The following is a 25,508-nucleotide window of genomic DNA, read 5'->3' as shown; positions in this document are numbered from 1 at the left end:
ACTACTGTGGAAATGTATTTTTATTAGTTATTTAATTGGGTAAAAATGCTACACTGGTGACCTCTTGTTTAATCTAATGAGATGAGAATCTGGTATTTCAAATGATATGTTTTAGACCTTTTTTAGCTAGAAAGAAAGTGGAATTCCTTTAATTTAGATAATTCCTGTTTAGCCTGGAAAGACAGTTTAATTATATATTTAAGAAAAGCCTTATATATAAAAAAAAACCTTCCTGAAGGTTAAACCGAATATTCATTATCATTAATAACAAAACATGAACAACCCCCAATTCGTTTTCACCACTGTATCCAGGCTGAATAAGAACAATAGTTCTTTGAGCCTAGTATTCCTTTTAACTTTTAGCAGCAATGAATTATTGACTTTTTTTAACAAATAAAACTAGTTCTTAGGGAACGTGTACCCTAGATCCTTTCCAGTGTTATCACAGTTAGATTTACAGTTCTAGACTCACCAGTAAGACCCCAAATCCCTTATATCTTGCTGAGCTTAATTCAACAATTGCTTCTTCAAAACTAAAATGTCTCTTGGACCACATCCCAAACAGCCTCTGAGAGATGTTTGACCTTTAATAGACACATCTGTATTAGATTTGATCAATCTTAGAAACCAAAGACCTATAAGATTGCTCTAATCAAACTAGTTATTTGGAACTTTCTCCCAAATCAGGTTCGGGTGTACTGAACTCCTCTCTTCCCCTCTCTCGTAATTTGCATTTTATATGTCACCACTGCATGACATTAACTTTGTGTCTTCTTTTTCCTTTAGTTGTACTTCTCCCTCTCTGTCTCCATCTATGTGTACCTTTCTGTAGGTGTACCCCCCCTTGGAGCTGTGCGTTTCCAGTGTGCAGGTACTGGTCCTACCAACCTGCCCAGTGCCTTGTTGTTGGTTCTTGTCGCTCTTGTCTTATATCGCTCCACTTTCCACTCACCCAAATTGGTCAAGGCAGATGGCAACCAACCCTGAGCCATGATTTAGCCTGGTTTTGGTTTCTTCCTTTAAAGGAGGTTTTCCTCTGGCCAAGGGCTTGCTCAAAGGGGATTTGTTGGGGTTTCTCTACATATCTGTGTAGTCTTGACTTTATTATGTAAAGTGCCTTGAGATGACCATGTTGTAAATTTTTACTATATACAGTAAATACAGTTGAAATGAAAAACAAATTGAACAAATTTTGATCTGCGCTAATATGACACTGTTAATTGTTACAAAGTTGCATCTCTGTCTATTGGTGTTTGGGAATGAGTTGCCTTTCAAGGCCTGACCCATGAGCATTCAGCTTTACTTTTTTTTCTATTTAGAGCATTAATCTTCTACAAAACCACAGAAGGGCCATGGATGCTCTTTTTAGGCTGTTATCTCTTGATAAGTAGATATCTTGTTATCTAAGGACGTTTTAAGTGATAAATATACAATTTATTAAAATACTAATGATGATCTCAGCATCCATAAATCAGAATAATGCTTAAAAAGCAGCAGGGGTGCCAAGTCCAACTTTAAGGACATGTAAAATGGAGTGTTATTTATTTATAACGTAACAACTATAATAAAACATTATCACAATCATGCAGCATATCAGTTAGCCTATATTAACTGTTGAACAATAGCTTAGTCGAATTTTTACTATACACACTTTGAAGGATAGTTGTGAGAAAAAAATAATTATTCCTTATCACAACATAACAAAATAAAAAAAGCTTACGTGGCCATTTGGGTTTTGATAAAATATTTCATTATGGCAAGAAAATGGCATAAAATAAGGTAACAGCAACAATGGCCATTCTAAACTTCCTTAGGATTACAACTAATGCCTTTCCATTACAGTTTGTGTAGTAAAAATTGTATTTTGTTATTTTTCAACAATGAAGATTGAAAATTCTTTGTCACTGAGATTTTGTATGGTGACCCCGCTCAACAGACTCAACAGATGTTTATTGTAACCAAAAATATTGTCACGAATTTCCAAAATAAACTGTCGCTCATATACACACTTCTCATTCACACAGTTGACATTAGTACCACTCAAATACCCAATAACACCCGACTACACTGTTCAGTCGCTAGGAGAGGCTGCCAGTCGCGCCTCCATTTATTTGTTATTTTTCTATTTTTCGCATGATTGGGTTAATGTTTTACTAAGTTATTAGAGTAAAGAGATATACAGTACAGCGCACTTTTCTACCTTGTGGTACTCAAAGCACTTTACACTGCTTCTCATTCACCCGTTTGCTCTCATAATCACACGCTGATCGGTCTGTGCAGCTGGCCAACATTCACCGGGAGCAACTAGGTTGTAGTTCAGTGTCTTGCTCAAGGACAGTTCTACATGTGACCAGAGGAGCCAGGGATCGAACCAACAACCGTGGGATTGGTGGAGGACCCCTTTACCTGCTGCGCAACAGTCACCATAAAAATTACTGCAGTACTTTTCCAAAATGTTTAGAGTGCCAAGAGAACAACTTTGGGGGATTAAGACCAAGCGAAGTATTGCAAGTATGGTAAAGTGTGTGTGTGTAGCTCTCTCTCTCTCTCCATATATATATATATATATATATATATATATATATATATATATATATATATACACACACACACACACACACATAACTACATGTTCTATTGAGTTAACTCTAGTAGTAATTAGTAAGCGCTGCTTTGTACAATCCCTTCTGCATTAAATGTTGACGCTTAAGGTATCTCTTCGTGTTGATGAGTGACACAGAGCTTTCAGTGTAGGTAATTAGAAACACTGGCACTTCAGTATTTGACGCCTACATCAATGACGTAAATTATGAATAAAAAAGTCTCATAGGGACATGGATGGGGTGGTGGATGGTACAACAAGAAACAGGAATTTTCAACGGGAGACTGGGGTCCAAATCTAGCGTAAAATGTAGTTACTAAAGTAAGGAAGTACGTGTGTCGTCAGTTTGTAGCATTTTGGTTTAATGTTTTCTATCTTAACTTTACTCTGGATTTTCTGTGCCTAATCCCAACTATTGTTGTTTCTTAACTTAATGTTAAGTTGCTTTCTCTTACCCTAATGTAGTTTTTTGTGTACATAAAGTTGTTCCTGTAGCCTCATAAGTTCTGTCGTCAATACCAGATGCAGTTGTTTCCCGGGTGTCCAATAATGGCACTCCAGGAGTGTCCATTAGTTAAACTGCCCCATTTCCCAAACCAGGTTTCTAAGAGGTTTTAAAATGGATCTTCTATACTGGAATTTTCAGCAAGCTCTTCAGAAAGAGCAGTGAGACCCTCTAGAGCTCTGGTGATACTACCATCAGGGGCGGTGTTATTTGGTACAATAACAGTAAAGGTACAACAGAATGTTTCAAACATTTTACACACCCCTCCGTTCTCAGCCAGCAACAAGTCTAACGCCATTCTATTTTGCCACACCATCAATGATGGCTATGGCTTTAACCACATTGCGGGTATAATTTACAAATCTTAGTTGGTTATAATATAGGTAATTTATCCAGTCTACATTTTAATTTATTGTTGACCACCAGAACAGGGAGGACTTGAAGCCCGCACCAATCTGGTTGCTGGCTTTGAACTAATCAAGTACCCCTCAAGAGACACCCTGTTATCAAACCCACCACTTGGTGGGGCTCGGCGTTTGCGCCTGTGACAACTCTCCCATGGCTGTTGACCATCAAGTTTTGCTGGAAGATCTTTAAAGTCACCTACTGGAAACAGTTGGAAGGGCATGAGCAGTTGTACCATAGCACAGCTCCCTTGCCAGGCTGGCAGTAACTTAGATGTCAGCTTTAAGTCTCCACAAAGCTACCAGACATCAGCTCTGCTAGTAGTTTGATTTACAAACCATGAGGCTGAGTAGTTCCCAGTGTTCCTTGTAACATTGATAGTGTTAGCGCACCAGCTCATCACTTTCTCCCCTGCCCGGAGCATGACAAACAGGTGTAGTTGCCAGGCAGGGCCATTGTTTTTTGGGGAGAGTGCATCCCTTACGGCTGGAAACAATAAAGCTATAGATTTGCATTGATCAGTTTTAGGTTGGGTGGTTTTGTTGAATAGGTTGAGGACACATTGGAGGCCAATAGGATCAGAGGTGGAAGTTAACCCGAAGGGGGCAGTTCCCAACTGAGGTCTTGCAGTTGGGCAACAAAAACATTTGCCTCATTGTTGCCCTATAGTTCTTTTAGTTATATGTTTTTGCAGTGTAGTTTGGTTTTTACTCAAATAAGTTGGTATATTTTATTGCCATTACTATTGCTTCGTCTTCTGGCTATACTGCTGGATCTTCTGGATTCAGTGGAGTTTCTGGATCACAGTTGACAGAAGAGATCTCTTTCTTTAACATTTGCATCATGTCATCAGCTAAGGTCTGTTCCCTGTTTTCCTCAGCTCGTTGGAATGGTTGCAACTGTGGTATATGAGGTTGGTGTTACATGCATGTTTAACACTACGAGTGGAAGACAGTATACCCAATTCTTCCCTGTCCCTTCCATAGTCTATCAGCCCTGCTTATTGTGAATGTTTTATTTATTTATATTAACCATCCCTCCTGTTGAGACATGGCAATCCCCATGGCTCCGTAAGGCAGCATATTTAAAAATGCTGTTTGGTAAAATTGGTTTCCCATATGGTCATGTATACAGTCCAGTGTTTTGTTTTGCCCCATTTGTTTTTCCTTTTTTTTTTCTCTTGCAGGTACCATTGTTTACATGTCTTTTAGAACTTGTTGGTCAATAAATATGTCTTGAGACTCAGTGATTAATGTGATATGAGATTATTTTGTAATAAGATGACTGCAACTGCATGAGGGACTTTCAAATTAGTGGATGAAACAATATAAATGAGGCAAATGTCTGTACTTCCATGGATGCAGCTAGAACAGCTTGAACACAGGAAGGTAATGCCCTTGATACAGCATCTAACTTAGTGGAGTAATAGGCAATAGGCCTCTGTTTCTCCCCTTAACTTTGAGTGAGCACGAAGTCATATGACCATCCTTACAGTCAACAGTTTGGATGAATAATCTGGAATATTCAGCTAGGCCTAACACTGCAGTACTCGCCAATAGGTGATTGATTTTTACAAAGGCATCCTCTGCTTCCTGCGTCCATATAATAGGAATGGGATGCAGAAAGTGGGGTATCATAAATTAGGCCTGTTTAGGGTGCAATTAAAGCTGTATAATTTGATATCCAGCTCCTGCAGAAATTTGTATCCCCAAAAATTACATAATTTGTCTTATGGTTTTTGTGCTTGCAAGATGGCTTCTTTCTTTGTTTCATCTAAATGCTTTTCAGCTTGTGATAAATTGTACCCCAAATAGTTAATTTTATTTTTGTTAACTTTATGTCCTTGGTCCGTCAGAAAATGTAGCAGAGCAAGTGTGTCAGCCTTACAGCTCTCAAGACTTGGGGAAGCTACTTGGATGACATCAACATATAGTAACAGTTGGCAGTTATTTGGAAGTGTGAACTTTGCTAAGTAGACTGGCATTGCTTGTGCAAAAATAGTTGGAGATTTACAATATCCTTGGACCAATCTAGTGTATCTCTTCATTTTTATAAGTGAAATGCAAACCAAAACTGCTTATCTGGCTGTATTGGGATCGAAAAGAATGCATTGCTTATATCACATACTGAGAAGTACTTGTTTTCAGGCTGTACCACTGATGTACTGTGCAAGTGCCTTCAAAAACGTGAGTTTCATGCAGTCTTAGAGCTTTCAGCCCATCTTTGTGTGGTGCTACAGCTACATTTAATGAATGTACTAATTCTCTCCACAGCAAGTTGCATGGGCACACGGCAGATAACACCATCTGGCACACATGATGGCACACATAAACTTTAGATGTTTCTTTATCAATTACTTCGGCGGGTACTGATAGTTTCTCACAATGTATTTTCCCAATTGCAGATTTGACATAGGTGTTTTGATCTGATGGCTTTAGGTCAGGTATGTCATTGGTGTGTATTACTGTTCGAGATGTACCTGTGCCACATAAAAATGATATGTCTTCGCCCATTATAGTTGTTACTTGTTACTTTAGGCCATACTTCTCCTTGCAACATGGATACTACATGGTCAAAGGTCATTACTTCTTCAGTCTCTTTGTTAGTCTGGCGTGGAATGTGGTGAGTTACTCCCTGGTTTTAATATGGGGACTCATCTAGTCATGTTGAATCATGTTCTCTCTTGCCTTTGCAATCTCTGGCCCAATGGCCTTTCCTTCTACACACAAAGCAACAACCTTCACTTTTATGTCCTCTATATCTCCCTCCTCCTCTGCCTCTGCGTCCTACTCGATGGCTCCACTTTCTCTACCTACTTTCATCTTCTACAAGATAAATGTGTTCTTTGTTTTCATCAGCTTGATAATACATTGTGCCTTTCTTGCTTATTTTTAAAGAGTTGCTGTGCATATCTGGTCAACCATGTGTTTTGTCACAAAACTACTTATTTGAGGCAATGAGCCTTTTAGATTCAGCTTTTGAGCTGTTGTTCATGGTGTCATTATTTACGTTGTGAGGGGGTTTAACCCCACTGTGTGCATCAAATACCTCTTAATCTGACAAAATGTGTGTCTGAATGTCTGAGCATTTTTATCTTCTTGATCAACTAAGACCAAAGTCTCTTTTTCCAGTCTTTTTCTTCATTCCTTCCTACCTTCTACTTGCTTGGTTCAACCACATTCTTGCTTCCACATGACCATCTTTCTTCCGCTTTAATTTCACTCTTTCCACATTCAACCTCTATATCTTGCAATAATTTTTTTTACATTCTAGTACACTTAACCTCCCTGAAAACCCATATTTCTTTTTGTTTTATATATTTTTATATTATATTTATATTTTAGATATTTATTTTTAAATGTTTCTAAATATTTTACATTATTTTCTCCCCTCAGTAACATACTTTTACCATCCCCACTTAGCACTTCAGTTTTTCCTTTGCAACAGGAACTCCCCTTATTTACCCTTTAACAGCCAGCCAGTTTATATGGAGTTTACCCGAGCAACTGGCCCAGCTGGTAAGAAGCTGTTTGTGAAGTCACCATCAGGTTTCCACAGCCAGATAGTTTTGTTGACACAGTTAGGTTACCCACTATCTGACTTGTTACCAGGACACTGTTAAATAACTACTTACCACAAAATTGTAAGAAAAAACTTTTTTACTTATACATTCATATATTACCATTACTTTTTATCTTTAACATGCTTCTCTTCTTTTCTGGCTCCCAGACCCAATCCATAATGATAATAATACAATTCTAAATCCCACTTCCTTCCGTTCAAACAAAAGTTCTTACCTGAGGGTCCAGTGATTTGGTCCTTTCTGTATTTTTCTCTGTAGGGTCCCGTTACTTCTCATCCTTTTAGCATAGACTGGCCTCTTTTTATCAGCAATTCAACTGGAGGTCTTTGCTAAGCAGTGGAAGACTCCCCCCTGCACGGTTTCAGTTCTAAATCTGAGCGGGGGAAAAGATATTGGGGTCCAGCTCGAAGGACCAAGCTGTTAGATAAATTGTTACAAAAAAATGACAGAGTCACTGGAGTCTCGTTAAAAGGTTTTTACTTGCAGAAAGGAGTCGATACATGCATGGCAAGAGTACAGGGTTGCCTGCTGAAACAGTTACAAACACTTCTTTATATTCTCAACAGCGTTGTTTTCACCCTCTGTTCTTATCAACAGGGAGTGCCTCCACACGGTATGTGTATGTTGAGAGCAGTTCTTTCTGTTAAATTGAGTGACTTGCCTGTAACTCACAGGGCCTGCAGTTTTAGTTAGCAGTTGCAATAGTTTCACATCTTCATTTCTCAATCAGTGACATGTAAGACCAGAGAGGACCTTAGACTTACTGTATGCTAATGTGGAGGATGCATATAGCTTGACCCCACTCCCCCCTGTGGGAAAATCTGATCAAAATTGTTTCTCACCCAATTATGTGCCTCTGGTTAAAAGGCTAAATGTGACCATGAGGTAATTAAGGAGACGGTCAGATGAAAGTTGTGTGGCACTACAACAGACTGGGATGCACTTTGTTAGCCACATGTAGAGGATATTGATAGTCTTACAGTTTGTATCACAGACTACATCAGTTTCTGCATAGACAGCATTTTCTCAACAAGAACAGTCCAGTGCTACCCAAACAATTGGCCGTGGGTAACAAAAGAGATCAAAGACAAAGTTTAAATGACAAGGGAACAGGTGAAACAAATCAGGACAAACGAGGTAGGTACAGGCACCAAACAGAGAAACAGGAAGCGACACAACAGGAGCAATAAAATAAAAGCTAAGAACAGGAAATAAAGCTGTGACAAACTAAACACAAGGACAGAATTGTGACAAGATACTATCAATCTAGCTTTAGAAACAGGCAATGTACCACAGGCATATAAGGTAGCTGTAATCAAACTTGACCCAGGTGTTTAAGCCAATTACAGACAACATCTAATCTCCCCATTAATTTTAAAATTCTAAAGCTGCAATAATGTGACTACCTGTACAGGAAGAATTAGTTTGAAGGCTTTCAGTCAGGATTTAGAGTTCATTATAGTACAGAAACAGCACTGGTAAAAGTCATCAACGATCTTCTCTTGGCTTCAGATAATCTGCTAGTCTCTATACTTGTTCTGTTAGATCTTAGTTTTGTGTTCGGCACATTTATTATATTTTATTATAGAGACTTGAACATGAAATTGGGATTAAAGGAACTGCATTAGGTTGGTATAAATCTTATCTATCTGATTCGAATTTGTTCATGTTAATGTTGAATCCTCCGCGCACACAAAGGTAAGTTATGGAGTTCCACAAGGCTCTGTGTTAGGACCAATACTTTTTACTTTGTACAAATTACTTTGTATATATATATATATATATACACATATATATATACACATATATATATACACACACATATGCTTTAGGCAACATTATTAGAAAACACTCCATACATTTCCATTGCATTGCTGATGATACCCAGCTTTATCTAGCTATAGAACCAGATTTAAAAAATCAGTTATCAAGCTTCAAGCATGCCTACAAGACAATTTCCTATTTCTAAACTCAGACAAAACTGAAGTCATAGTATTTGGGCCTAAAAATCAAAAAATATGCTGTTGGGGGTTCACTGTCTTGCCTCCAACAGCATATTTTTCGATTTTTAGGCCCATTCGCATCCCCAGCTGTGCAGTGCCGGTGCAAGCCTGGTAGAAATTGGGGAGGGTTGCGTCAAGAAGCCCATCTGGCGTAAAAAATGTGCCAAATTAACATGCAGACAATGACCCTGAACTCACGTGATAAGCCAAAAGGGCAAATAAAGAAAGAAAGAAAGAAAATAAAATGCTGTCCAACCATATTGTGTAGTTATTTTCGACGATGATTTGTCCTTTACCTCAAATATAAAACAAATATCTAGAACAGCCTTCTTCAACCCATGGAACATTGCTAAAATTAGGAGCATCCTATCTAAAAGTGATGCCGAAAAGCAAATCCATGCATTTGTTACTTCTAGGTTGGACTGCTGTAATTCCCTACTTTCAGGATGCCCCAGTAACTAAAGAGCCTGCAATTAATCCAAAATGCTGCAGCAAGAGTGGTGACTGGAACTAGCAAGAGATCATATTTCACCTTCACTAGCTTCTCTCCAATGGCTTCCCATAAAATGTAGTATAGAATTTAAAACACTGCTTCTTATTTATAAAGCTCTAAACAGTCAAGCTCCATCATATATAAAAGACCTCATAGTTCCACAGACCACTTCGCTCTCAGAATGCAGGCCTACTTGTGGCCCCCAGACTTTTCAAAAATAGAATGTTCGAATCAAGAAACAAACACCCTTTGTTCTTTTAAGTCTAGGCTTAAAACCTTCCTCTTTGATAAAGCTTTTAGTTAGTTATAGTTATGCTGCTATAGGGTTACACTACTGGGTGACCCACCCCCCAATACACTGAGATTTTTTCCTCCCCTAGTCCCTCTCTCCTCTCCTCTCTTCTGAGGCTACGTTTGTCACCACTGTTTGAAATGAACTTTGTGCTTTCTCTCTCCCGTACTTATATTTCTTCTCCTCTTTCTCTCTCTCTTTTAATAGTATGGACTTTATTCTTTAAAATGCCTTGCGATGACTTTGTTGGGAATTGGCGCTATATAAATAAAGTTGAATTGAATTCTCAGTTGTTGTTAACCTGGCCCTGACTGATCCAGTATGGAAGTCAGATTCTATATATGGAAGTCATGATTTATATGTTTTATTTGGCGTGTGTTTTATGTCATATGCCCTTCCTGACACAACCCTCTATATTTATCCAGACTTTGACTGGCACAAGAAGACACTGGATTGTGAATTGTGGTTGCATTGACTATATAGCTATGTGTGTCATCTCCCTCTTTCTCTCCCTCCCTTTTTTGCCACCTAATCAGTCAACTTCCCACACCTGTTGCCTCCCCTTTCTATGCCCCAGTTACCTGCTCCTCTCTGCCAGATTATCTTCTTTTCTTTTGTGAGTGCTGTGGTTCTCTTTGTGATATTGGTTCTCTCATGTTCACTTTTTTGGTCTGGCCACTGGACCTGAGTTTGTCCCAAGTCTCCAGGAGCAACTAAGTTGGGGTTCAGTGTCTTGCTGAATGACACTTTGACATCTGACCGGAGGTGCCAGGGACTGAACCAACAACTGCGAGATTGGTGGACAACCGCTTTATCTTCCTGCGCCACAGTCGCCCCATAAACAACATATCAGATGTTGAGACTAAGATATTTTGCCATTTCATTGAAAATACTTGAAGTTAATTGCAACACATTTCAAAGGCTAGAAAAGTAATTGCTGCAAAATACAAATAAAGGAGCATTTGAAAACTAATTAGGTTAACTGGCAACAGGTCAATACCATGACTGTGTACAAAAGGAGCATTTCAGAGGGGCAGAGCCTGTTGAATGAACCTCCGGCAGAGGTTACCAATCTTACAAACTATTTCCAATTTTACATTGCGGAACATTTTTCTGAAATTCTTCCAAAATTTTTAAAGACTTTCAATATTTTGATATTATATATTATAGATGGTGGGATTTTCAGAGAATCAGGAGGAATCTCTGTGCTTAAGGGACAAGGCCAAAAGTCAAAACTGGATGAGATCTTTGGGCCCTCGGGTAATAATTGTCTGTGAACACTGTTTGGTGTGCAATCCACAAATGCAAGTTGAAGTTGTATTATGCAAAGAAGCCATATGTGAAAACTATCCAGAAATGACACTGTGTTATCTAGGCCAAAGCTCATTTAAAATGGTCTGAGGCAAAATGGGAAAACTGTTCTGTGGTCAGATTAATCAAAATTTCGAATTCATTTTCATTCCTGTGGACTAAAGAGGAGAGGGACTTTCCAGCTTGTTATCAGCAAACTGTTCAAAAGCCTGCATCTTTGATGGTATGCCTATGATGTGGGCAGAGGTTTTAGAGCAACATATGCTCCCACCATTTAGCAACTTATCATATACTGCATCCATCACAACAGCATAGCTTCACAGCAGAAAGGTCTTGGTGCTGAACTGGCCTGCCTCCGGTCCAGAACTTAGGAAACATTTGGTGCATCATAAAACAAAATCTGCCAACAAAGGCACAGGACTGTTGAGCAGCTAGAACCCTGCATACATGACTTGGACAACATTCCTCAACTTAAACTCCAACAACTGGTCTTCTCACTTCCCAGTCATTTACATACAGTTCTTAAAAGAAGGGAAGTTACACAATGGTAAACATCACCCAGTTCCAACTTTTGAGATGAAATTCAGAATGCACTAATATTTCCATGACATGTTAAAATGTCTGTTTCAGATGTCTCACTTGTGCTTAAGGGAAAACATGATGAGAAAACTAGGATGTATTGGTAGTACTACTATGCATTTGTTAACTTCGTTCAGTTGTGGATAAAGTACTCGAAAACTACTTATTACAAATACTTACTTACTACAAATAAACAAACAATAATGTACTCCAGTAAAAGCCCACTAAATTTCTACTTAACTAAAAGTCAGTACATAGTGGGCGACTGTGGCACAGGAAGGTAGAGCGGTTGTCCACCAATCTCACAGTTGTTGGTTCAATCCCCGGGTCCTCCGGTCACATGTCGAAGTGTCCTTGAGCAAGACACTGAATCCCAACTTAGTTGCTCCCGGTGAGTGTTGGCCAGCTGCATAGCAGCTCCCCCATCGGTGTATGAATGTGTGTGTGATTGTGAGTGTGAATGGGTAAAATAAGAAGCAGTGTAAAGTGCTTTGAGTGCCAATAGGTAGAAAAGCGCTATATAAGTGCAGACCATACATAGTTCATATTTTAGAGTATTAATAGTACTCAACTATGTTTTCTCTGTCCTTTTAATGCGGACCAGTGCTGCTTCATGTTTGGGGGGGACATTAACTAATTAATGGTAATAGACATAAATTATGGGATGAAGCAGTTGTATTTCTAAACCGCTCATATTGAGTGAGGAAAAGAAAAGTGTGAAAACACCAAGTTCAGGTTCATGAAGCCAGTGTAAAATTACTGCATACCAGCACAGCTTGATTACTGCTAATATGTAAAAAAAAAAAAAAACACTTTTAAATAAGAACATGGAAAGAGAAACTGACACTGTCTGTCTCTCTAGGGATTTGTTTTCATAAAAAAAAAATTAAAAAAGGTTTATTATGAAAATTGCAAAGTGACATGATTGTAACACAACTTTGATTAGAAATGTAGTGAAATAAAAAGTAAAATGCTCTGCTTATATAGAGATTTTACACAAAGCCGTTGCATCTGTGTTAGAAATGCACAATGAAATAAAAATCATAAAACAAACAAACAAACAAACAACAAAAAAAAGCAGGTCAACGATACTTTAGCTGACTGACGTTTCTCCCAGCGGTCTGGCCAGTCATCTTAAAGGGGGCGGAGTTTTGAGGGACCACAGCTTTTTCTTCTGTTAAACTTTGTTCCGAGTCTGTAAGCAGTCTAGTCAAGTTGGCGTGCAAATTTTTTCCGTTTATGATTGTAGAGGTATGCTTTGCCGTCAGCGACTGCACAAAACCGAGAATATATTTATAACCTATTGATATATTCTAAGGAGTATTATTCTTTCTATCCTTTTCGGCCTGAAGAAAATGTGAATGCTTTTTGCCTCTTGTCGGGCCGCTCTGAATACTAACAGCGGCTACACGTCGGCAAGGAGTGTTGATTTGTGTGTGTTCGAGTAACAGATGCCATTTATCGTTTTTCAGTTACAGGAATGCCCAATTTGCTGTCGTAGCTCCATGTAGAACTTTTGGCCGTTCAGATTTTTTCCCAACGAACTGCTCCCGGATATACGAGGACTATATGCGCATTAATTTGGTATAAATGGATCGCCAGTTCAGTTTCACCTCCATTTGGATTCAACTGGAACTATGTGGCATGGCTGTTCTTCTTACTAAAGGTATATATATACATATATATTGTTTAGCTTTCTAGACATGATTTGTTAGTGTCTATATATCAGTCAACAACATTTCTGTGTCAAACTTTGTTACAGAATACGAAAGAGGTGGCGTTAAAAGGACATCTTAACCTGAACCTCAATACCTTGACAGTACTTTGCTCAGTCAGAAATAGTGCTTTAGTTCTCATAATAAATCAAAATTAATCAAACAGTAATGTGGCGTTTAGGGCATTTTAGGAAACGGGGGAGGGTTACATTAACAGTCAGACGTTAGGAAGTTAGGATTTTAGCCTAATGTTAAAACTGAAACAATCCAAAACCACAATTATTGATTTTGAGAGCCAAAATATACCAAGTCACAAAATCATATCTCCAAACTCTTTAAGCATCGTTAGAATTCTCCAACAAACGAAGCTAGACAAATTATGCATAAACATGCACAATCAATGATTGTCTATCGTGAAGCTTTGTTGTACCCCACTGAAAGGCCCTCTCCTTTCTGATAAAATAATCTGCAAATGACCTCCTTGGACCATGTAGCCCAATCATTTACTAGGAAGCATTGAACTAATTACTGTTCTCTTGCACTACAAGTTGATGCAATAAAAAAGCCAATAACTTCAACACTGAGAGTTTGTTACCGAAACCATCAGTCATCAGCTGTGTTTTAGCTTTTTTTTTTTAATAAACATAGAAAATGCCTGTCCAAAGATAGTATGTGTTGAGTTATGCTAAAGAATTTCCTGTTTACCTTATTTGAAGTGAAATTGTCACCAGCCTAGCAATGTATAACTAAGAGAAGGCTGATATATGGCTTTTTTACCCCAAATGAATATACTGCTCGTTCATAACTACAAATTTTAGTCTGGGAAAAGTCCAATGTCCAGAAGAGTCGCCACTTTAATATTGTATATACACAATATTGGCCTGAGGCCAACAAATCCTTCTATCCACAGAAAAGTGCCACTATATTAGGCCAGGCATCCTGCACTAGTTCAGACTATATTGCAACCTCGCCTTTATCAGAATACAAAATAAGGGCTTACAGTGTATCTTTTCACTTATTTCATAGAAGACCTACAATTCTTTAAATCAATGGATCAGTTTAGACCTGTTTTGAAATCAATAATTTTGGAACACTATTGCTATTGGGCTCAGATCCCTTTTTAAACACAGGTGACCTACACTCTGTATTGTCCCTGAGTGCACCAGACAGCTCACAATACATCTCTTACAAAGACTGTAAATTTTTTTAAATTCAAGCCTGCACTTAAAGGCAAGTGATAAGTTGTCTTCCAACAAAAACAGTATAATAATAGAGGAAACTAAATTTTTTTGTGATACTGTAGTGAATTTGTAGGTATCAGGGAACTGCTCTTAATATGTGAGACTCGTGGAACTTAAGAAGTGGTATGTCTACAACAGGTTGGCAGTGAGTTTGGGGAGGTAGGATTGCAGTTTCAACAAGAGATTATGGTTGTTTATGTCTCACTTCCATATAGCAGTGCCTGTCTAATCAAGACTTTATGCATCCAGGTTTAGAGATCTCCACCTCAGAAGTGGATGACATTTATCACCAATTTGAATCAGTCCCCAGAAACATCTTATTTAGAAACTGTCTCCCTGTTACACTGAATGTCAGGTGAGGTGTGTTCAGTCAATGAGAACTGGAGAGATTCTTGGAATTAGGGTGAACACTCGCTTTAAAAATTGAAACCTTTTTTGATGGAAAGGCTCACAAAATTCACAGATCCGTTCAGATCATGATTTTTAGGTCACAGATTGGATCACTGTTCTGATTAAGAGAAAAAGTAGGGTGTAAATATAATAAGTGAAACCCAATTGACCTTATAACTTTACATTGTTTTTATTCACTGTCCTCTGCCACAGAGAACATTCATGGCAATGTGAGATTTTGGTGCATTCCTATTTTAATTTGATAACAGTGAATACCTGAATGGCTGTGCAAAGTGTGGTGGAGCATATAGAGTGAAGCAAAGCTGTTGCTGACTGGAGAGAAGGAAAGCAAAGAGTGGATTGATTTATGTTACCAATATCCTAAGTTGTAAATTGTAGGTTTTTAATTTGAGGTCTGAACCGTGGATGGTGATCTGTATGGATCACAGATCAGCTATAATAAGTTACACTACTCTACTAAACCCTACAGTATTGCATGATGGCATGCTAATGACTTATGAAACTAACATGCCATCCCCTAATGTAATCATCTGTATCATCTTCCAGGGCATGGATGGCCTTAAGGACACACTCTCTTCGAACATTAATGCCCTCCAGCCTAGGGCAAATTATTGATTTATATTCCAAATTTTTACAGACGGTCACATGCGTCACATGCTTCACATGCTAACATTCAGCAGAGCTCACCAAGCTGAACCTAACTTATTCTCAAAGGCATGATTGTACATGCACGATTAAAAGAATAGGGTAATTACTTGTTGCTCACTTGTTTGGTCTAAAAAAACAGGAAATTGTCAAACTGCCCAAACAGTCCACGTTCAAAGTATAGTTTTGAAAAAGACTTTGTTGTCTGACAATAACTCTACTCAAAAATATTTAGTTTACTATGGCACAGAAAAAAACACTACCAGAAATAGCAGTTTTGTTTGATATAAATACTAAAGGGAAACGTGCTTTTTTCAAATGATTATAATATCTGCTATTTAATAATAACATTTAATAATCATTTAATAATGCTGATAAACTGAGACAGCTCAAACAGGTACTATCAGACCATCAGCCGGGTTCCCCTTAGGTGAAACAGATGTACCTGATCAAAGTTTGCATGGTATCTGCAGTCTTTTCACAAGTTGCCATGAATTTTACTTTTACAAGATTATAATTTCTGTTTTTTAAAATTAGGTACCAAAACATTAGAACCACCTCTTCTCATAATGCGCTATCCACTACCCGCTTTTATATCAATAATAATGCAAATCCAATAGAGTAGCTATGTGTTTAAGTTGCATAGGTGGTCATAATGTCGTGTTTGTGTTGTGTTTATTGCTTACCTTTAGTAAAGTAAATAATGTTCCCCCAAAAGATGTAGGATGTGCCCATGCCTGAAATAACAACCCTGCATCAAACAACAAACAATTCCTTTGGAACAGGAGAAATGCATACTATTTCACTTCAGTGCATGTAGAAATATTTAAAACAAATTTAATTTTGTTGACATGTATAACTGTGTGTGTCTCATACTTGCTCAACCTTCTGTGTATTCTGCTGTAACACAGTGGAAGCTCGGTGACTCAGAGTCCTTCTACTGATGTGGGAGTAAAGAGATACACCTAAAATATTAACGTTTGCATTTGGCTTCAGGGAAAACCAGCAGATGCATTAAGGTAACGGTTACCGAATGGTCACAGAGTTAACACTCCGTCCTATTGTATGACCATGCAGGAGACTAAGATTAACACACACTGTAATACCACGTGGTAAAACTAACATTTAGCTAATTGGAAGAACACGTAACTTACTCTGTGTGAAAAACAGAATCCCTCTTTAGTGTTTCCAGTATGAAAAATGAAAAAAGAATAAGCGTGATGATAGATAGTCAGGTCCTAGTGTGTGAGAGGAGAAACGGCGACATGCTCATCATCTTAATGGAACAAATTAAGTTTTACATTGATAGAAACCACAAAACTGCACAGTAATCACTGAAATGTCACTAAAGAAAAAATCTAAGTAAACCTATATTAAAACTAAAGTTTAGACCAACAGTTGTGCAAATACTCTATTTAGAATGTAGAATATGGTCATGACTGAAGCAATATGAGGGAGGCTGTGCAGAAATAGGCAGCCATAAAAATAAGCTTGTTTGGAGCTATTTAGATGGGACCTCAGTGCACCCCAGGTTGTCCTGACAACAAGTAAAACTTTGGATGCAAATCGAAGAAAAGAAATCTCCCGCACTGTTACTTGCCCCCACCCTTTTAAATAGGATATTGCAAACATGCCGATAATTATAATCTGCAAGGTTCAAGTCTCACAATAAAAAAACAAAAAAAACCAAAATAATTAAACATCTTAAATCATAGCACAATTGCTTGTGCAAAAGTGACCTATTGCCATGAGCGCTTGTAAAATCACTGTTTGTAACAGACATTAAGCTCAATTTTATATGTGTAACTGATAAAATAATTTATCAAGCTGTACTTCTTCTTTTCCTTTAGACTGTTCCTTTTCAGGGGTCACCACAGCGAATCATGTGCCTCCGTTTAACTCTATCCTCTGCATCCTCTTCTCTCACACCAACTAACTTCATGTCTTCACTCACTACATCCATAAATCTCCACTTTGGTCTTCCTCTAGACCTCTTGCCTGGCAGATTCAACCACAGCATCCTTCTACCGATATATTCACAGTTTCTCCTCTGAACATGTCCAAACCACCTCAATCTGGCCTCTCTGACTTTATCTCATACACATCTAACATGAGCTGTACCTCTGATGTACTCATTCCTGATCCTGTTCATCCTCGTCACTCCCAAAGAGAACCTCAACATCTTAAACTCTGCTACCACCAGCTCTGCCTCCTGTCTTTTCTTCAGTGCCAGTTTCTCTAAGCCGTACAACATTGCTGGTCTCACCACCATCTTGAACACTTTTCCTTTCATTCTCGCTGATGCTGTTTTATCACACAACACACCAGTCACTTTTCTCCACCCGTTCCAACCTGCTTGCAAACGCCTCTTCACCTCTTTTCCACACTCTCCATCACTCTGATCCATTGACCCTAAGTACTTAAAGTCCTGCACCTTCTTCACCTCTGCTCCCTGTAACCTCACCGTTCCACCTGGGTCCCTCTAATTGACACACATACATTCTGTCCTGCTTCATTCCTCTGCTTTCCAGAGCAGACCTCCACCTCTTCCTTTTCTTCCACCTGTTCCCTGCTCTCAATACAAATCACAATGTCATCTGCAAACATCATAGTCCACGGAGATTCCTGTCTAACCTCATCTGTCAGCCTGTCCATCACCAAAGCAAACAAGAAGGGGCTCAGAGCCGATCCTTGATGCAGACCCACCTCCACCTTGAACTCCTCTGTCACACCTACAGCACCTCACCACGGTCTTACAGCTCTTATACATGTCCTGCACCACTCTAACATACATCTCTGCCACTCCAGACTTCCTCATACAATACCACAGTTCCTCTCTTGGCACCCTGTCATATGTTTTCTCTAAATCTACAAAGACAATGCAACTCCCTATGACCTCTGTACTTCTCCATCAGCATCCTCAAAGCAAATACTGCATCTGTTGTACTCTTTCTAGGCATAAACCATATTGCTGCTCACAAGTGTTCAACTCTGCCCTTAGCCTAGCTTCCACTACTCTTTTCCACAACTTCATTGTGTGGCTCATCAGTTTTATTCCTCTGTAGTTGCCACAGCTCTGCACATCTCCCTTGTTCTTTAAAAAATGGGCACCAGGACACTTCTCCTGCATTCCTCGGGCATCCTCTCACTCTCCAAGATCTTGTTAAACAAACTAGACACTTCCATACCTCCACCGGTATGTCATCAGGACCAACTGCCTTTCCACACTTCATCCTCTTCAACTTCCTCCTCACTTCACTCTTACTAATCTTTGCTACTTCCTGTTTCACACCAGTCACTCACTCCAGAATCTCTCCTTCTCTTCTAACTGACATCCTACCTGTGGGGCATAACCACTAACAACATTGAACATCACACCTTCAATTTCCAGCTTCAGACTCATCAAGCTGTCTGATACTCTTTTCCCCTCTAGAATGTTCCTCACAAACTCCTCTTTCAGGATAATGCCTACTCCATTTCTCTTCCTAGGTGACCCATAATAAATCAACTTGAACCCTGCTCCTTAGCTTCTAGCCTTGCTACCTCCCACCTGGTCTCCTGGACAACACAGTATATCCACAATTTATCAAGCTGTACTAAAATAGAAAAAATAAAAAATAAACCAACCAACTATAATCAAACTGAATTTGGCCTTTTAGCCCACTGTACCCAAGGCTTGAAATTAACTTTTTTTTTGTCAGTCTCCTGCAACTGTACCAGACCTGATAACCTTGGTCCCAAATAATTTTTCTTTCACAATTTACATTAGAAAATGTCTAATATCTTGTTTCAGTAGCTCATATAATCAGTAATTACCACCAACCTTCTGCTAGTTGTTCCCTGTGGAAATGTAAAAATACCATATTTGGAATACACAATAAAAGTTAAATTTACTCTTAAACATTACAACAGCTAAAATATTCATTATAACTTTGTACTCAAAAATATATCATAATCTAAGAGTCTATTAGTGTTTTATTTATTTTAAACAATACAGAAGTTAAAAGCTTACATTGGGCTTTCCCTGCCTTAAGAGAAATAACTCGCTTTTTATAGTTTAGGGGCTGCTGTCTCAGTGTCCACCAGAACTGGTGGCAAATTAGGTTGAATGGTTAGTGCAGCACAAATTTCTCAATGTAACTTACTGCTACAATCACTTTAGTTGAAGCTGTTATTATTAACCAACAAGTTTGTTGTAGTTATCACATGAAGATAGAGCTGAAATTATTGGATTTCTTCATGTTTATGCTAGTTTAAGGAATGTTTTGATAAATTAGTCTTAAATGGTGAATGGTCTGGACTTATACAGCGCTTTTCTATCTATTGGCACTCAAAGCACTTTACACTACCTCTTATTCACCCATTGGCACTCTCACTCATACATGGGACACTGCTATGCAGCTGGCCAATGCTCACCATTGGTGTTTAGTGTCTTGCTAAACACCAAAACTTCCAGGACACTTCATGTGACCAGAGGAGCCGGGGATTGAACCAACAACTGCGAGATTGGTGGACAACCGCTCTATCTTCCTGCGCCACAGTCGCATTTAATGTCTGCTCAACCCTTGGCTAAGCTACACTCTTGCGAAGATATTATTCTCATTATTACATCATCTGTGTGATGATTGTGGAAAGTAGAATTAGGGAAGATGCTGCCCCAGAAGTATATTTGTATATTAACTAATCTAGAGTGTTTTTAAGAATTGTACACTACTAATATTTTTCTGCTCCAGTTAACTTTTTTAAAACAAATTTTAAACAATATAAGGTTTATTGTCCCACAATTGTCCCAGATCCTGATCTTTGTGTCCCGGGTGCTATTTTTACTGTTCCTGGGACAATGGGACACCATAAATTTTGAGTTCTTTCTGTACCCTAGATAGGCAATCCAGAATCCTGAAAGAAATTCTAAATGTCTATTTATGTTATAAAATCTCAGCCAAAATAAGGGAAGTGTAATGTGAAAAGAAAAAGAAAACTATGTGTTCAGAAGATGTTAATGCAAACTAATATGTATAAGATTCCCTAACCCTGCCTTTTTTTCATCTCTGTATTTCCAGGAGAAATAAGGTGTTACTGTGATGCCCCATACTGTGTGGCCACTGGATACATGTGCAAATCAGAGCTTAACACCTGTTTCTTCAAGGTCCTGGACCCACTCAACACAAACTCTCCCCTTACCCATGGTTGTTTAGACCCCGTTGCAAATGCTGCAGACATCTGCAGCAGCAGCTTTAAGGCTCCTAAATCCCTCAGTGGGGCTCTGTCCACAATGCTGGAGTGTTGCCATGATGACATGTGCAACTACAGAGGCCTGCATGACCTGGCATACCCAAGAGACTCTACAGGTGAACAGGTTACCTCACAGTTAACTGAATTAGATGTCAGGATGGTTTTTTTTTTTTTTTTACTGCTATACACTTGCAAAAAGTTAGGGATATTTGACATTGGGCAGAATTTCAGAATGCATCTAAAATACTATTTTATTCAGTTGAACTTTATTTATATAGTGCCAATTCACAACAGATTCATCTCAAGGCACTTTACATAATAAAGTCAAAACTATAAAGATGTATAGAGAAAACCCCACAGATCACCCTTGAGCAAGCCCTAGACAACAGGAAAAACTCCCTTTACTGAAAGAAACCTCCAGCAGAACCAGGCTCAGGGTGGGTGGCCATCTGCCTTGACCAGTTGGGGTGAGTGGGAAGTGGAAAAAGAAAAGAAAAGAGCAACAAAAAGGAACAACACAACATTGTACACGTTGGTAGAACCAGTAACTGCCCACTGTAAAACACACATCTCCAAAGCAAGGGGAAAGCTGCATAAAGGGACAGAGAGAGAGGTTGGGTTCTCTCTATACATCTTTATAATCTTGACTTTATTCTGTAAATTGCCCTGAGATTACTTTGTTGTGAATTGGCTCTATATAAATAAAGTTGAATTGAATAATGGAGATTGATCATTTAGAGCTTTATTTTTGGATTAATTTTGGATTAATTGTAGGCTTTTTGGGGAGTAATTGGGGCATCCCGAAAGTAGGTAATTGCAGTAGTCCAACCTAGAAGTATTAAATTCATGGACTAACTTTTCTGCATCACTTTGAGAGAGGATGCTCCTAATTTTGGCAATGTTTTTAAGTGGAAGAAGGCTGTTCTAGAGATTTGTTTTATATGTGAGGTAATGGACAAATCCTGGATGAAAGTAACTCCAAGGTTCCTTACAGTGGTACTGGAGGCCAGAGTTATTCCATCTAGAGTAACAGCATGGTTGGACAGCATGTTTCAGAGATTTTCATCTATATCTAGATAGATATAGATATCTATCTATCTATCTATCCATCCATATAATTGAAATATATTTAATATATAATGCCACGTGGTAAAACTAACATTTAGCTAATTGGAAGAACATGTAACTTACTCTGTGTGAAAAACAGAATCCCTCTTTAGTGTTTCCAGTATGAAAAATGAAAAAAGAATAAGTGTAATGATAGATAATCAGGTCCTAGTGTCTGAGAGGAGAAACGGGGACATGCTCATCATCTTAATGGAACAAATTAAGTTTTACATTGATAGAAGCCACAAAACTGCACAGTAATCACTGGAATGTTACTAAAGAAAAAATCTAAGTAAACCTATATTAAAACTAAATTTTAGATCAACAGTTGTGCAAATACTCTGTTTAGAGTGTTAAATATGGTCATGACTGAAGCAATATGAAGGAGGCTGTGCAGAAATAGGCAGCCATAAAAATAAGCTTGTTTGGAGCTATTTAGATGGGACCTCAGTGAAAAAAAACAAAATAATTAAACATCTTAAATCATGGTACAATTGCTTGTGCAAAAGTGACCTATTGCCATGAGCGCTTGTAAAATCCTAATTTGCTGCTAATGCTAGAGATTTGTTTTATATGTGAGGTAATGGACAAATCCTGGATGAAAATAACTCCAAGGTTCCTTACAGTGGTACTGGAGGCCAGAGTTATTCCATCTAGAGTAACAGCATGGTTGGACAGCATGTTTCAGAGATTTTTATCTATATCTAGATAGATATAGATGGATATAGATATCTATCTATCTATCTATCTATCCATCTATATAATTGAAATATATTTAAACTTTTCTCTGTGTACAGATGGTAGTTATGAGCCAGATGGCAACAACATGAACCTGGTTACCCGGGTCCAGGAGCTGGCCACAGCAAAGGAGGTGTGGTTCCGGGCAGCGGTGATCACTGTCCCTATTGCAGGTGGCCTCATTCTGGTGGTGCTCATCATACTGGCATTACGAATGCTTCGCAGTGAGAACAAGCAGCTGCATGACCAGCGACAACAAATGCTGTCAAGGCTTCATTATAGCTTCTACAGCCACTACAACAAGAAGGGCCATGTGGCTAAGCTGGACCTGGAATGTATGGTGCCGGTTATGGGTCACGAGAACTACTGCCTGACCTGTGACAAGATGAGGCAGGCCAATTTGAGCAATGACAAGTTTTTGTCATCAGTGCAGCGAGGGATTTACAGTGTCGGCAGCAAGCTGGATTTTGTATGACTATTGGTCACTTTGTGATTGTTAGCTCCCAGCAGACAACCAGGATTGCCTCTAAATCATTGACTTCACATCCTCATATTTTTAATTCACTGGGATGTTGAGTTTGTGCTTTCGCTTTTGTCAACCAGTGTTGTAAAAGATACTGTATGTGGTTGATCTTATATTGTTGATATTTGATTTTGAAGCACTTTACTTGTAATTCAACGGCAAGAAATGCAAAGCTGTATTTTTGTCTGAGAGGGCAGAATTGAGGTGGAATGAGAACTTTGTCACTAACCCTAAGGAGCCTGGACTTATTTCCTGAGTGCTGAAGTTGTCCAAATCTTGGCCAGCATTTTTAAAATATATGGAAGCCAAAACATTAAAACCACCTAATAATTATTACACTCCGTCACCCACTATGACCTCAATATTAAACACATGGTAAAATGCCATTTGACAGTTGACACGTGTGTGTGTGTGTGTGTGTGTGTGTGGATGGATGGATGGATGGATAGATAGATGGATAGATAGATAGATATAGACTTTTTTTTATTTTTTATTTATTGTCTGGTAAAACTTGAGAACTGTGTGTCTTTCTCTGGGTAGTTTTCCAAAACCTTTTTCTAGTCAGATTGAGTAAGTATGAAATATTTTCATTAAAAGTGATTTTTTTTTCTTATTTAGCACATAATTTGCTTCTGTTTTTACTGCATGACAAACAATAGCAGGTGAAAAAATAACAATCTATGTTTTTGACACTTATTTGGAAGTCTAATGTTTCAGTTATATGGTAGCCTTGGCATTCCATGTTTGTGTGTCCTGATAGTGAAGTCTTGTTTTAAGGTAAGTTGCTAAGGGTAAGCAGATAAGCAGTTGGTGCATCTGCTGGTTTTAGCTTCAGGTAACGTTTTTAGTGTGTACCCTTGCCCCCCTTTTCCACCCACTGGCTGGATTTAGCTTGTAAATAATAACTCTTTTATAAGTCCAGTTTAATGACAGTAAGCACTTCTGTAAGCACTTTTACATTCAGCAGTGTGTCAATTGAGAGATGTTTCAGTATTATGCTGTAAAGACAAAGATTACATCTCATACATATTTTTCCTGCTAAAATTACAATGCTTATTTGTTCTGGGAAGAGGTAGCAAAAAAAGTAATGTCACTGTTTGCAATTTCTAGGTTTTCTACATATATCTGTCATGAAATGTGATTTGATTTCACTACTAAATAATGTATCAACAAACACAATGATTTACATAATTTTTCATGTCTTTATTGAACACACCCATTAAACATACAGAGTGATGGTGGAAAAAATAATAACGCTTTGGCTTCTAATGTCACTAAATGTAAAATCATGAGTTACTTTTCTTTTTCTATAAATGAAGATGATTTGGTACTCTGGCTACTCTCCATACTCTCATTTGGATCACTCCAAAGGCACAATGCAGAATGCTCAGTGAGGTAAAAAAAAACAAAACTAGAAATTTCCCGACTTGTTGCGTCTGCCTTCATCTTTTTCAGGTCTGTTTTGAGCTCCTTGGACTTTCTCATTGTACTGTGAGTTGGTCAATCCAATGAATGGTGTCAGGAAAAAAAACATTTTATTTTTTCTTTCTCCTCACACTTGCATCTTATCCTCAGGTCTTAGTCCCTCCCATGTAATATCTGAGGAAAAAATACGATGAGAGATGAATGGAGGAGAGAGAGTATTAAAACGTATTTTCCAACTACCATTTCTTATGTCAGTGGACGGCTAGATCTACAGGTGGTCTCTGCCTTGGAGTTTGTACTTGTACAGATCATTTTGTGTACTTTTGAATTGCAAATTATAATAAATGTTCACATTTATTACAACTGCCAGCACAGAACTGTGAATTTGAACCATCTCTGCAATGTGCCTTTAAAGGATGCCTTCACTGATATTGAACTTGCTTCTCTTGAGTAGTATATGCAAACAAATACAATTGAACTTCCCTCTGGCTTTTCTATATTAAAATATCTTTCTTCTTCTAGCTGAAGAAATGCCTACAGATGACAAAACTCGAAGGAACCTTCAGTTCAGAATAGGTCAACTCCTCTGGGAGATATTATCTGGAGAAGTTTTTCAGCTAGAAGCGTGTGAGACTGTTCATTGCCAGGCCACTTTATGCATTAATAACATAGATCAACATTCACATGTACACACCCTG

The 25,508-nt window shown here is 38.4% G+C and overlaps 1 protein-coding gene across 1 annotated transcript; it reads left to right on the top strand.

The window, feature by feature from the left end:
* The first annotated feature begins 12,927 nt into the window (after positions 1-12,927).
* On the top strand, positions 12,928-25,280 carry bambia (BMP and activin membrane-bound inhibitor (Xenopus laevis) homolog a). Its single transcript, XM_067486810.1, has 3 exons — positions 12,928-13,439; positions 20,846-21,133; positions 22,922-25,280. Exons 1-3 carry the CDS (start codon positions 13,364-13,366, stop codon positions 23,335-23,337), a joined length of 780 nt encoding a protein of 259 aa, XP_067342911.1. The 5' UTR covers positions 12,928-13,363; the 3' UTR covers positions 23,338-25,280.
* Positions 25,281-25,508: the final 228 nt, after the last annotated feature.

Source organism: Channa argus, chromosome 19 (genome assembly GCF_033026475.1).
Source record: "Channa argus isolate prfri chromosome 19, Channa argus male v1.0, whole genome shotgun sequence".
Taxonomy (NCBI): Eukaryota; Metazoa; Chordata; class Actinopteri; order Anabantiformes; family Channidae; genus Channa; species Channa argus.
The sequence above is the reverse complement of the archived record's forward strand: the minus strand, read 5'-3'. Positions and strand labels throughout refer to the sequence as shown.

Coding starts and splice junctions, on each gene's coding strand:
- bambia (XM_067486810.1), top strand. CDS start 13,364: ATGGATCGCCAGTTCAGTTTCACCTCCATTTGGATTCAACTGGAACTA. Junction 13,440..20,845: donor GGCTGTTCTTCTTACTAAAG/GTATATATATAC, acceptor CTGTATTTCCAG/GAGAAATAAGGTGTTACTGT. Junction 21,134..22,921: donor ATACCCAAGAGACTCTACAG/GTGAACAGGTTA, acceptor CTCTGTGTACAG/ATGGTAGTTATGAGCCAGAT.